This window comes from Cebus imitator, unplaced genomic scaffold (assembly GCF_001604975.1).
Source record: "Cebus imitator isolate Cc_AM_T3 unplaced genomic scaffold, Cebus_imitator-1.0 Scaffold444, whole genome shotgun sequence".
Lineage (NCBI taxonomy): Eukaryota > Metazoa > Chordata > Mammalia > Primates > Cebidae > Cebus > Cebus imitator.
This window is the reverse complement of record NW_016107759.1, coordinates 3,322,622-3,336,605: the sequence shown is the minus strand read 5'-3', so window position 1 is coordinate 3,336,605 and position 13,984 is coordinate 3,322,622. Positions and strand designations below refer to the sequence as shown.

Genomic DNA, 13,984 nt, shown 5'->3' with positions numbered 1-13,984 from the left:
TTTTAAAGATACAGGGTCTCCCTGTGTTGCTCAGGCTGGTCTTGAACTACTGGGCTCAAGCAGTCCTTCCATCTCAGCCTCCCAAAGGGCTGGGATTACGAGTGTGAGTCACCATGCCCAGCCGGCAGTGAGTCTTTCTACCGGCATGTTTCAACATAGGTATAATCATAATGTACACAGTCTTATGTTTTTAAGACTTTCCCCAACTTTTTATTAGGAGAATTCTCATACATACAGAAAAGTTGAGGGAATTGTACAATAAATACCTGCATATCCTCCACCTAAATCAAACTATATGTCAGTCTGTCATATTTCATAGGTATAATTTTGTATCTCTCAGTAATAGTTCAAGACATAGGTGCGTTCTAGTTTATGCTTCATTAGCCTATTTTGGAACTATACATTGTTTCCAAATTTCCACAAGATCCTCCCCGCTTTCTGAATTTTTATGGACTGTGAGAGCTGACAGACTAGAATGTTGATGTCATTACCCCTGAAATTTTTGTCTTTCGGGATGAGCCTAGAAACACTAACAGAGCACAGGAAACACTGGCAAGCTCAGAAGAATAAGCATCTTGAAACTGCAAGGAACCAACCGTTTAGAGCCCCCCAGTATCCTGGGACACTGCATGTGTATGATGCTGGCAGGTTGTCACTGCACTGGATTCACTCTGCCCTAGGAAGTCCATTATGGCTCAGACTCGCCTTAGGCTCTGGCAGCTGGGGCTCCAGTCCAGGGCTACATGTGCCAAGTGTGCCACTTGGCAGATACTTGGCTCTCATACAAGGGACTTTAGACAAGGGGAAATCTCCTGTGGAGGCTTCTTGGCAAAACTCAGAGTCTGTATCCAGGAGGTGAATGAAAAGGGGGCAGGACCCTGGTCAGAAATGGCGCAGTCATCATCCCTGGAAAAGAAGTCCTTACCCAGTGAGTCCACATTCTCATAACTCTCCTGCACCGTGTCCCTGGAGAGGGCCCTCTTACTAGGATCCTGATGCCCCCACTCCTCCTGGGAGATGTACATTGCCACGTCCTCTAAGCTCTCAGGCAACTGAAACAGCACAAGATCTCCTTTAGCCCCTGATGCACCAAGAACAATTCAGAGTCATGGGTTAAAGGGGCAAAATCGAGGGATGCCAAGCACACATCATGGGGGAAGAAGGGTGTCAGGCCTACAAGTGAGGTGTGAGACACAAAGAACTGGGGGACACTCTGTGGTAAGGGAGAAAGGACCTTCCACGTGGCAGAACCCCCCACCCCCAACACTCAGGGAAGGAAGGGTGCTGGGGGAAGACAACGGAAACTTCCACATCACCTGGGGCCCAGTCATCTTGTCTTCCATGTTCCCTTCAGGAGGAAAAAGAGAAAGCCAGGGAGCAGATAATGCTGAAGGTGACAGAAATTATGATGAGAATGGCATTCCTAATTCTTGGCAACTCAAGGATTATTAGAACACAGTATCCATTCCCCATCACCCAGTCTCTGCTTTCGGGAATGTGCTAAACTGCACAAAGGCCTAATAAACTGATACCCAAAATGACAGAGTGAGAGGAAAGGAATACTAAGAGTAGCACTCCAAACCCCTCATCAGTCAAGTAGCTTTTTTTTTTTTTTTTTTTTTTTTGAGACGGGGTTTTGCTCTGTCGCCCAGGATGGAAGTGGTGCGACCTTGGCTTACTGCAACCTCCGCCTCCCGGGTTCAAGCAATTCTCTGCCTCAGTCTCCCGAGTGGCTGGGATTACAGGCGCCCACCACCACGCCCAGCTAATTTCTGTTTTTAGTACAGACAGGATTTCACTATCTTGGCCAGGCTGGCTGTGAACTCCTGATCTTGTGATCCGCCCACCTTGGCCTCCCAAAATGCTGGGATTACAGGCAAAAGCCGCCACGTCAGGCCTTCAAGTAGTTGTAAATCGCCACTGTTCTGCATAAAAAAGGGCTCTACTAAGAGACTCCCTTCCCTCCCCCTAGCTCCAGAACCCACACCACCAATTCCAAGTCTTTCATTCCATGTGAGAGAACCTGAACTTCAGAAACTCCTCCTTCTTAGCAACAGCGCTACATCCTGCTAGCGTCAGGGGCAACCCCCAAGACCCTCCTCCCTCCCACCAGCCCAGATAACTGTTCCTCACCCCTCTCCTTTACAGCCTGGGGATCCCTTTGGGGGCTGGGGCCTAGCAGCTCCTGCAGCCTGGGGCCAGGGCTTCGCTCAGTCTCCAAGGGCTCCAGCTTGAAGCTCGGTGACTCTCGTGCTGTTCCCAGAGGCAAAGTCTCCTCCAAAAGCACTTCTGTTCCCCGCCCATGGTTTGTGACCTGGGAACCAACCCACATCACTCATCATCACAACAGGGCCCAAGAAAAAGGGAAATTAGTATAGGATTCTGAGAGCAAACCTTCATCAGAGAACCTCAGGCGATCCCTTTGGACCCAGGCAACAGAAAAATGGTTTACACTAAAGGCTTTTTTGATCCCATGTGGAAGGGGAGGGGTTAGGGAAAGGGCCCACTCCCAGAGCACACCTTCCCCACACAGCTCATAAGATACACCTCACTCCCTTTTGCTCTCCCCACCTTTTCTAGGTGCTTCTATTCCTCACTACAGGATAAGCTAAATTTGGGTGGCCCTGGGGGCCAGTGACCTCAGGGCCTCGGTGCCAAATTGTTTTTCAAAGTTCACAATTAACGGAGACCCAGCTCTGCAGAGAAGACCGGACCATGGATCCTAACATAACAACATCTAACAAGTACTAAGCACTAACTATAAGCTAGCAGTGTGATCACAACTTTACATGCTACTCTCCCTCTAAACTCTAGAAAGTATGTTAATATCCTCATTTTACAAATAGGAAAACGGGCCGAAAGAGATCAAGTTAACTTGCCAAAGTAAGACTAAGGATTTGAACGCTGACGATCTAACTCCAGGGCTAACACTAACTGTTGCAGACACTGCCTCTGCTTGGAAACAGGGCACTCTTCATTGCTTTTTCTCTTCATTTGGGGAAAATCTGGAGGATGTGTGTTTCAGGTTAAACCACAAGTCCTCTTCCCCATGTAAAGTCTACGAGGAGCAATATACTTGAATGTGACCGGGGGCGGGATGTCCCAGTCCTCGGGGCTAAACAAACCACAGATAAAACAGCTCTTTCTCTCACCTGTTGTCTCAGTCTCCCAAGCTCTCTCTGCATATCCTCCACAAGGGTCACCGCTTCTTCGCCGCTCTCCGGATGCAGCTCCTGCACCCTGCTCTGGATCTCCTGGGGCAGGATGGTCAGAAACTGCTCCAGCACCAGCAGTTCCAGGATCTGCTCCTTCGTGCGCATCTCAGGCCGAAGCCACCCATGGCAAAGCTCTTGGAGACGGCTGAGGGCTTCCCGGGGACCAGCTGCCTCTTGGAAGCGGAACCTTCTGAAGCGCAAGTGGGAGGCCTCGGGGCTCGGCCCTGGGTCAGGCGGGGGCAGCTCCGGGCTCCAGGCACAGTCCTCCTCCAACTTCACTATCAGGAGCCCTTCCCGTTCCTGAGAGCCCGGGACCAACGTCATCGTCAGGTCTCCGGAGCGCCTTAGCCCGAAACCAGCCGTGCCCACGGGCTCCCAATCCACGCCGAGGAGCCCCGGGGCCAGCCAATGCGCGGCTGGGTCCGGCGCCTAGGCCTCAGTCGGTTCCCGGCGCTGCCACGCCGACCCCCAGGCCTATCCGCGCCAGGACTTCCTCGAGGCAGGAACCGAGCACCGCCCTCCTCCCACTGCTGAGGACCCACGCACGACTCGGATCTCAGCTCCCACGCCGGAAATCCCAGCGCGCGAGTTAGGCGTCCACAAGCCCACGGCGCTTGCTCGTGACCAACTTCCGGATCACGTTTCGCGAACTTCAGCACCCATTGGGTCAGGTTTCGCCACACACTCACCATCGACCAACCAGAAGGGAAGATTTCCCTGCGGGGGCGGGACGAGCGAGGGGCCAATTGGAGAAGAGAGGCGGGGCCACAGAACAAGCCCTGAGAGTCTGGGAGGAGGTTGGGGGCGGGGCCGCTACATCCAAGCGAGGAAAACAAGCCCAAGGCGGTTGCGACTGACGGGTGTGACTGGCGGGCGACATGGGCTAGAATTGCTTTCGAGCGCTTAGCAGATCCCAGCGCCACGCACTCTCCAGTGCTTCAGTGTCCGGGTGAGGCCTGGAAACTTGAATTGTTAATAAGCTTCCCCCGAGGAATCCTTCCCCAAGGCAGGCCCTACCCGCTTCGGCTACTCTGGTCTGGCTGACATGGATCCCACTCGCCCCTGGGGCCTCGGCGGCTCCAGAAGCCGGGGGCCCCCTCGGCATTAGGGAGGCCGGGGAGATAGCCGTCCGCCCCGTCAGTGTGCCAACTGTGCCACTTGGCAGATGCTTGACTCTTACACAGGGGACTTTAGACAAGGGGAGAGTGTGGCCTGCAACCCGTGGCCTGCTGGGAGATGCAGTCCGCGGCGCGGCTTCGCCACTGCGCGTGCGCCCTGGGAGAACGCCCGCGAGATGGGCGATTCTGAGGCCGCGAGGCCGGGTGTGGCGTGAGGCTCGGAGCCGCGGGGACCCTCTGCTGGGCTCTGGGCTCGCTTCTGCACCTGGACGTCCCAGAGGAGCGCTCAAGGCCGGGCTCGCGGCACCTGCTTCCGATTTTAGAAAGGATTTTAAACCTGCGCAAGGCGTGCGGCGCCTGCCGTTCATTCTCTAAGTTCCAGTGCGTTGCCCAGCCCAGCAAGGTCGGGATCGGCTTCCAGCTGGACCGTGGGCTTTGATCGCGGGGGGGCAAGTGGCAGGAGGGCCGCAGGGCCGATTCCCTGTTGGGCGCGGTTGTGGGTTTTCTGTCTGTGAGCCGGGCTGCCCAGCTGTGAGGCGGTCCAGGTCCCCGGGGCCATGAGATCCGCAAATAGAAGCGTCCTGGGATTGAATAACAAACCAGTAACCTTATATTGACCGCTTCCTTATATGCAGATCGATCCTGAAAACACGTTTGTATGAAGTAGATGCTAATAGCAGCCCCTTCCTACAGGTGGCGGCACTGAGATAAGTCATTTGCCTGGGGTCACACAGCTAGTCGGTTGCCAAAGGTGAGACTATTATAAGATTAGTATGGGATTGAAAAGGGTCATTTTGGAATGACTAGGTGAAAACAGTACCGATATTTTCAGTTTTCTTCTTCTTTTTTTTTTTTTTTGAGACAGAGTTTCGTTCTTGTTGACTGGGCTGGAGTACAATGGCGTGATCTCGGCTCACTGCAACCTCTGCCTTCCGAGTTCCAACATTCTCCTGCCTCTGCCTCCCGAGTAGCAGTGATTACAGGCACCCACTACTACGCCCGTGTAATTTTTGTGTTTTTAGTAGAGATGGGGTTTCACCATGTTGGCCAGGCTGGTCTCGAATTCCTGACCTCAAGTGATATGCCTGTCTCGGCCTTCCAAATTGCTGGGATTACAAGCGTGAGCCACTACGCAGGATGTTTGGGGTTTTTTTGTATTTTTTTTCTTTTTTTATTATTTGTGGACTTTTTTTTCTATTTTACTCTAGAGAAGATGACAGCTCCGCAGGCTGTCGTGGCAAATGCAGAGCCAGCGACCCCATAATACTCAAAGTCCACTTTGGAAAGCCTTGCTTAGACATGTGACCTCAGAGTTTCAATCTCTGGTATCCTTTCTTCTGCTTGATTGATTCAGCTATTGAAACTTGTATATGCTTCACAAAGTTCTCATGCTGTGTTTTTCAGCTTCATCAAGTCGTTTATGTTCTTCATTCTAGTTAGCATTTCGTCTAACCTTTTGTCAAAGTTCATAGTTTCTTTGCATTAGGTTAGAACATGCTCCTTTAGCTTGGAGAAGTTTATTACCCACCTTCTGAAGCCTGCTTCTTTCAGTTCCTCAAACTCATTCTCCATCCAGTTTTGCCCCCTTGCTGGTGAGGAGTTGTGATCCCTTGGAGGAGAAGAGGCATTCTGGTTTTTGGCTATTTCAGCGTTTTTGCACTGGTTTCTTCCCATCTTTATGGATTTATCTACTTTTGGTAAGACGACTTTTTAAGGGGAAGGGAGACTGAAAGTCAGTAGCGAAGGAATAGGGGCCCATCATCTTGGTCAGTGAATGGGAGAGGTACACTTCCACTACCTTGTCTCTTGGGTTTTTTGTTTTAATAATTTTTAACTTTTTAAAATTTCACAAATCTGTAACAGCCAAATCTTCTGGGTTTTAAACATGGTCACAGATTCTTTTTTTGCTACTCATTGCATCAAGAAGTGGGGCGTCTGCCCCTCTGCCTTGTTTCTGGGCAGCTTGTGACTGCTACCAATGAAATACAGTGAAATAATGTAGCAGTGTGACTTCCAGGGTAAGGTCATAAAAGGCCTTGTAACCTGTATCTTGTTTGCTAGGAGAATTTGCACTTGGAGCCAATGTAAGAAGTCTGGTTACCTTGAGAGCACCGTGCTGGAGTGGCTGCACATTCTCTCTCTGATGGAGAATTATTCAGGGGTGCTTTTATTTCTTGCAAAATAGAAACAAAGTCAAACAAATAGACACTGCCATTGATTAGTTGTGGATGGTGGTCATATAGGTATTAGGTTTTATGTATTTAAACTGAGGCATGGAACCAAAGACAGATTCACCCTGACTTCCCAGAACTAAATGAAAAGAAAACCCCCAACTTTCCTCCCATAAATAACAAAAGGACCAGAGGCTGCTCTCTTTGCCAATACCCACCTTTTCTGAGGGGCAGACAGGAAATTGAACAAAAAAATTGCTTTTTGCAACCAATCAGAATCAGACTTTTTAGTTGTTGTTGTTTTTGAAATGGAGTTTCGCTCTTGTTGCCCAGGCTGGAGTGCAATGGTGCAACCTCAGCTCACCGCAGCCTCCGCCTCCCGGGTTCAAGCAATTCTCCTGCCTCAGATTTGTTGTTGTCTGTAAACAATGAGACTAATTGCAGGCCACCACTTCATTTACATGGGGTGAACACCAAGTGGCCAATGGAAACCCCTAAGGGGTGTTTGGACCCCAGAAGTTTCTATATCCAGGCCCTTAAGCTGCTTCTTGGCCGGCTCCCACACTGTGAAGTGTACTTTCAATAAATCTCTGCTTTTGTTGCTTCATTCTTACCTTGCTTTGGTGTGCATTTTGTCCAATTCTTTGTTCAAAATGCCAGGAGCCTGGACAACTTGTATCAAGACCCTCTACTGGTAACAGAACAAGCCCGACCTGGTATGCTGTATTTCAGTGAATGTTATTATAAATCAAAGATCAGACCAGATTTCTTGTTTATAAAATGGATTTCTTGAAGACTTTGTCTTCATTTTTTAACATTATATAACAAGCCTATCTTGAAACTGCCATGCTGTGAGGAAGCCCAAGCTATTTATATGGAGTGAAACAGATGTTCAGTCATCAGCTGTTTCTGCCATCCCAGTGTAAGTACCAGACAAATGAGTGAAGAAGCTCTTTGGGACATTATAGCCCCAACAGACACAAAGGGAAAAAGAATCAAGAAATCCGTCTATATGCTGAGCACAGTGCCTGTAATCCCAGCATTTTGGGAGGCCGAGGAGGGCTGATCACTTGAGGTCAGGAGTTCGAGATTAGCCTGGCCAGTGTGGTGAAACCCCATCTCTACTAAAAATACAAAAATTAGGGCCAGGCACAGTGGCTCACACCTGTAATCCCAGCACTTTCAGGGGCTGAAGAGGTGGATCACCTGAGGTCAGGAGTTCAAGACCAGCCTGGCCAAGATGGTGAAACCCCTGTCTCTACTAAAAATAAAAACAAATTAGCTGGGCATGGTGGCAGATGTCTGAATCCCAGCTACTCAGGAGGCTGAAGCAGGAGAATCACTTGAACTTGGAAGGCAGAGGTGGCAGTGAGTTGAGATCACCCCACTGCACTCCAGCCTGGGCAACAGAGTGAGACCCAGTCTGAAAAAGAAAAAAAATCTTGTTATGGCTAGGCATTGTGGCTCACATTTGTAGTCCCAGCACTTTGAGAGGCTGAAGCAGGAAGATGGCTTGAGCTTGGAAGTTCGAGACTAGCCCAGGCAACCAGCAAGATCTCTTCTCATTTAAAAAAAAAAAAATGTAAAAAAAATCTTGTTACAATTTTAATTGGATTTGCTTATAATTTATCAATTAATTTAGGAAGGCATGATATATTTATAATATTAACTCTTCCCTCCAGGATTGTGGTGTATTTCTTCAATGATTTGGAACTTTTAAAATTCTGTAATCCTGTATATTTTTCTTCTTACAGGTCTTGCAGATTTCTTATGAAATTTATGTCTAGTTATGGGTTTTGCTGGTATTGTTCATGGAATTTTTTATTTCAGATTTTGTTTCCTAATTACTCAGATTAATTTTCCAATACCTACCACCAGCTCTTTCAAGGCAGCTTATTGGGGTTAGTGGTAGCAACTCTTCTCTTGGAGATAGTCTTACTTGTCTGTATAAAGAAACATGCCATGTTCCAGGACAGAATGTACTGCTCTTAGGATGAATGGAGAGCAACATCCCTGTTGTCTGCCATGGTTGTCAGCCCTCCTTCAGGTGAGTTTGGCCTGTGATTTTCTGTCCTGTTTGGGCCTCAGATTATCTGAAAGGAATCATATTGAAGAGGGTGTTTCTGAATTTCCATGTTCTCATGTTTTTAATTCTTCACAGCCTACTTCAAACATTATTTGTTCTTGCTTCTGCCTCTATCTTTCAGATATTAGATGTAGTCAAAAACACTTGACTTTCTTCCAAACACAGTTAGGTGGACTGAATTCCAGTCCCAGCTCTGCACTGATGTGTGAGAATTCAAGTCAGTCAGTTACCTTGGAGGTCTGTGTCGTCCTCTGTATCATGATGGGTGTGGCTTGATGACTGCTAAGAAGCTAACAGATGCCAAGAGACAGCAAAGTCAAGGGGAAAGGCCTTGGGCTCTGCAGAGACACATCATGGAATTGAATGTTGGCTATCCAGTTCTTTGTAGTGTGTGGCTGTGGGCAAGTTGGCGTGTACAACTGCCTGTTTTCTGTGTTAAATTGAATATATCAACACCCTTGATGGCCAAGCGCAGTGGCTCATGCCTATAATCCCAACACTTTGGGAGGCCAAGGAGGAAGGATGGCTTGAGCCCAAGAGTCTGAGATCAGCCTGGGAAACATAGTGAGACCCCATCCCTACCAAAAATAATTTTTTTTTAATTAGGCATTTTGTTTCAAAAATTTCAGAGAAAGGCACCGGTATCTAGAGTCTTATTTGAGGGGCAATCTTCCCACCTCAGCTTCCTGCGTAGCTGGGACTACAGCTATACATGGTGGTACATTCCTGTAGTCCCAGCTACTTGGGAAGCTAAGGTGGGAAGGTTACTTGAGCTGGGGAGGTCAAAGCTGTAAAGAGCTAAGTCATGACTCAACACTGTATTCCGGTCTGGGTGATAGAGACCCCGTCTCTAAATAAATAAATAAATACATCCACTTCACATGAGCATAGTGAAGACTAGGTAGAAACACCTATTACCTTGTATCCAGCACTGTTCTTGGTGCTTTATGTGTATTAGCTCCTTTAATCTTCACAACTCTAGAACCTTCATTTCACAGTTGATAGAAACAGGTACAGAGAGGGTAGGTATCTCACTTGCCAGTCATACCCCGCTATGAAATACTCACATGTGGCAATGTAAAGCACACACAATATTTGGCACATATAAACTCCATCAATTAAGTCATCCATTGCAGTTCCGAAACTGTAATTTTTCGTATTTTGACATCTCCCTTCACAGACAGCTTTGGAAACGTTTTCTGTGGTTTTTGAACTCCACTTTTAGTTCTGACTCACACAGTCACTTTATCCTAACCACTTCCTGCAGCATTAAGAATTGTTTCCAGCTGCTAGTTTCTGCAGAGGATTGTCCTTGGAGGGTGGGGTGTCCACTGTGGTTCCAGTTGCAGCTCTGGAGCCAACACATGAAGATGCCCTCTGCAGGACAGTAAGAGAAATATCACATGAGGTTGGCTGAGATACGTGCCTTGGCACTGTCTTTATTTCAAAGAACCAAAGCTTTCTTGGGCGAATGGCCTCTTAGTCATTTCAGCTTACCTCAATCGCATTTTTAAAATTTCAGTTTCTGCTCTGGAGCTTCAGGGGAATTGAGGCATGAGACAATTATGCCCTAGTTAAAGAACAGTCTGTCTACATAAATTTTATGCCTGCAGAGTGTGTATGTGTGTGTGTATGTGTATGTATGTGTTAGGAGATAGGTCTGGGATGTGTTTCGTTCAGTACTAGCTCAAGGTTCCTTATTTGACTTGCTAATTTAAACTCATTCTACTTTGGAAACCTCTAATATTTTTTCTCTATGAGGAAAGTCTGCTTTTAAAAATCATTTGCCTAATCTTATGCACCCCAGTGAAACAAAGTCCCAGGCAATAAATTTGTAAAATTTTCTGTTATAAAAGTAATGGAGCAAAATATGAAGTTTCTCCTCTAAAATTTAGCTTGCCATATTTTATTTTGCTTTATTATTTCACACTGAGCATATATTTGTGGGCTATGTTTCATGAGTCATAAAACTTTAAAATGCTAATTGAAAAAAATTAAAACAGCTGGGCACAGTGGCTCACGCCTGTAATCCCAGCACTTTGGGAGGCCAAGCAGGTGGATCACGATGTCAGGAGTTCAAGACCAGCCTGGTGAAACCCCGTCTCTACTAAAAATACAAAAAAATTGGCTGGGCGTGATGGCGGGTGCCTGTAATCCCAGCTTCTTGGGAGGCTGAGGCAGGGAATTGCTTGAGGCCAACTCCTACCCCCAATTCTACTCTCTAGAGGTAGCCATATTTGTTTCTTTTCTTTTAAGATGGGGTTTCACTATGTTGGTCAGGCTGGTCTCGAACTCCCGACCTCAGGTGATCCACCCGCCTTGGCCTCCAAAGTGCTTGGATTACAGGCGTGCGCCACCACGCTCGGCCAGCTGTATTTATTTCTTCGTTTCCCTCCAGATAAATTTTAACTTTTTTTTTTTTATTGTTATTTACAAACATGGGATCATACTATCTGCACTGTACTGCAGACGTGCTTTTTCCATTGAATAATACATAGACCATCTTTGCACATTAGCACACAGAAATTCACTGCACTGTTTTCAGTGGATGCAGTGTAGTCCATGGAATGGATTTACCAAAACTTATTCAGCCAGTGCTCTGGTGACAGACATTTAAGGGATTTATAGTTTCTGACTAAATGGCAAGTGTGGCAGGCGGGGAAGTGTTCTAGGATTATCACTATGATATGTGTACGAAAGTGCCCCTGAGACTACCATGAATGTGAATACAGCCTCCTTATGCTTACCTGAAGATAACAGTCTTGACGGATAGAACTTCAATAGAATGTAGGACCTAGAAAAACAGACCATCTAGCTGGTTTTCCAAGATTTTTTGTGGGCTGCAATACGGTTGGATCAAAGGAAATCCTTCTTGACGGTTCAATACGTAAAACAGTTAAAAAGTAGTGACTGGTCTGGCATTAGTTGGGGGAGGTGGGGAGGAGGAAAGAGGGCTATGCCTATGAAGCTCCTGAAATAAGAAACCAGATGCATGTGCTTTCTCTGAGCCAAACCATTACCTCTCTGGCTCATGTTAGTAGATTTTTCCAAAGGAAACTGTACTCCAGGGTTCTGAGGGGGTAGAGAGTTTGAGAATCCTTGCTCTAGCCTGCCTCTGCTGATTGAGAAAACGGTAATGCTGCTGTTGGGCTGAAATATCTGTTCCTTTCACAGCTTTTGTCATAACTGGTAACTACCGTTTCTCTGTTCTCGGCCTGCTTGGAACAGGGGTCTTGCCTGACACGTGCACACTCGCACGTGGCACAGTAAGTGGGACACAGTAGGCACTCGGAAAGTATTTGCTGTAAACATGAATGAAGAAAGGCGACAGGCTAATAAAGGGTGGAAGGCTTTTAGGGTCAGTACAGCCCCGGGACGTCCCATTCCCGTGGGCCGCCTGACGCCAGGAAACACGCAGACTCCACTTCGCCGCGCCGCGCCCGGGATACCAAAGACTGCAACGACTCTTTCCCGATATACGGCGCGCGGCAACTCCGGCGAAAAGCAGCTATAGGCTGTCGCGGCTGCCAATCAGACCAACGGCGCTGCGACTCGGAGACACGGGTTCCGGTCCATCCGCTCTCCAACTGGTTCGCGTGCTCCCGGGGTACTCTGGGAGACGTGTTTCTGGGAGTGGTCCGCGCAAGTGCATGCGTGAGGGCGGGGCGTCGGGGGTCCGTCTGGAGTGTCCGTCGCGCCTTCTATGAGCCCCTCGGCAGACGCTGCCGTGGGGCCGGCCCTCCCTCAGTCAGCCCCAGACCCCGGTGGGAATTAGGCGCAGGTCGTGTCTCTCTTGACCCCAGCGCGTCCTGGCGCCTTGCGGACACTTCCTCTTTATCCTCGGTCGCTGTTCCAGCATGTCTTCTTCCCCAGGCCCCTTCTCCTCGGGACGAAGGGCCAGAGAGGGGCTGCCGGACCAGCGACCCCCGGGGTGGCGCCGCCCTCCGCTCTGGCGTGGGGTTCGCTGGGCATCGGCGGGAGGAGTCCTGGAGGGAACGGCTGTGCGGGGACGGGACCTCCTCCTCCCCACAGACGCGCCCCTGACAGTCGTGCCATGGCTCTGCGGACGTCCGAGGACGCAACTGGCGGTTCCTCTCACGGTGCCCGACACGGTTACCTCTCCGAATTGCCGGAGCAACGCATTTGGTAGGAAACGGAAGCTGAGAAAAATCAACTAACTTTCCCACGTCATATGGCCCCAAGTATTTGAGTCTCGTATTTCCCACATTTCGTGGAGCTTCCAGACACGTAAACAGTTGCAAAACAAGGTGATGAGTGGGAATGGCATAAGCACGGGGCGGGGAGAGGAAGTGGGCAGCACCTTAGAGGACAGGATTCAACAAACGGAACCTCAAAGGGGGCAGTGTCAGTGCTGCTTCGTAGTTGGTGAGAAAACGCAGGGCCGGGCACGGTGGCTCAGGCCTGTAATCCCAGCACTTTGGGAGGCCGAGGCGGGCGGATCACGAGGTCAGGAGTTTGAGACCAGCCTGACCAACAAACATGGTGAAACCCCGTCTCTACTAAAAATATAAAAATTATCCAGGTGTGGTGCTGTGCACCTGTAATCCCAGCTACTTGGGAGACCGAGGCAGGAGAATCACTTGAACCTGGGAGGTGGAGGTTGCAGTGAGCCGAGATCATGCCACTGCACTCCGCTTGGGCAACAGAGTGAGACTGTCTCAAAAAAAAAAATAAAAAGATGAAACAAATTCCCTGCACTCACTAACCCTATTATTCTACTATTTTTCCTCCCACTTCTTTATCACTTCTGCATACATTATGTATTTGTTTATATCAGTTTACACTTTCCTATAAGAATGTAGGCTGAGGTCAGGTGCAGTGAACCACACCTGTAGTCCCAGCACTTTGGGAGGCTGACAGGTGGATCACCTGAGGTCAGGAGTTTGAGACCAGCCTGGCCAACATGATGAAACCCTATCTCTAATAGAAATACAAAAACTAGCCAAGCATGGGGGTGGGTGCCTGTAATCCCAGCTACTCAGGAGGCTGAGGCAGAAGAATCGCTTGAGTCTGAGAGGCGGAGGTTGCAGTAAGCTGAGACAGTGCCACTGCACTCCAGCCTGGGCAACAGAGCAAGACTCCTTTTAAAAAAAAAAAAAAAAAAGGGGGGGCTCTTCTGAGTGGGCCAGACGTGGTGGTTCACACCTGTAATCCCAGCAGTTTGGTAGGCCAAAGCAGGCAGATCATTTGAGGCCAGGAGTACGAGACCAACATGGTAAAACCCTGCCTCTACTAAAAATGCAAAAATTAGGCAGGCATGGTGGTCACGGGCGCCTGTAATCTCAGCTACTCAGGAGGCTGAGGCAGGAAAATCACTTGAACCTTGGAGGTGGAGATTGCAGTGGCATGATTGCACCACTGGGCAGCAGAGTG

General features: G+C 48.7%; 2 protein-coding genes and 1 long non-coding RNA gene across 6 annotated transcripts in view; 2 read left to right on the top strand and 1 right to left on the bottom strand.

The window, feature by feature from the left end:
• The window catches only part of ZNF263 (zinc finger protein 263), an 8,543-nt gene extending 4,634 nt beyond the window's left edge, over positions 1 to 3,909 (bottom strand). The window contains exons 1-4 of one of the 3 annotated variants that reach the window (XM_017511153.2): positions 3,153 to 3,909; positions 2,134 to 2,314; positions 1,317 to 1,387; positions 926 to 1,052 (exon numbers count right to left, since the gene is read on the bottom strand). In XM_017511153.2, the coding sequence (XP_017366642.1) occupies positions 926 to 1,052; positions 1,317 to 1,387; positions 2,134 to 2,314; positions 3,153 to 3,539 (766 nt within the window). In that variant the 5' untranslated portion in view covers positions 3,540 to 3,909. The remainder of the gene's footprint in view (positions 1 to 925; positions 1,053 to 1,316; positions 1,388 to 2,133; positions 2,315 to 3,152) is intronic. The other 2 variants (XM_037732312.1, XM_017511154.2) reach the window with 2 other exon arrangements.
• Positions 3,910 to 4,043: 134 nt separating this feature from the next.
• Positions 4,044 to 7,109, top strand: LOC119468519. The gene is made up of 2 exons (XR_005197213.1): positions 4,044 to 4,164; positions 6,838 to 7,109. It is a non-coding gene; the product is annotated as an uncharacterized LOC119468519 (long non-coding RNA).
• Positions 7,110 to 12,245: 5,136 nt separating this feature from the next.
• The window catches only part of MEFV (MEFV innate immuity regulator, pyrin), a 22,036-nt gene continuing 20,297 nt past the window's right edge, over positions 12,246 to 13,984 (top strand). For both annotated transcript variants that reach the window (XM_017511151.2, XM_037732311.1), the window contains exon 1: positions 12,246 to 12,858. The gene's annotated coding sequence lies outside the window, so the exon portion shown is untranslated. The remainder of the gene's footprint in view (positions 12,859 to 13,984) is intronic.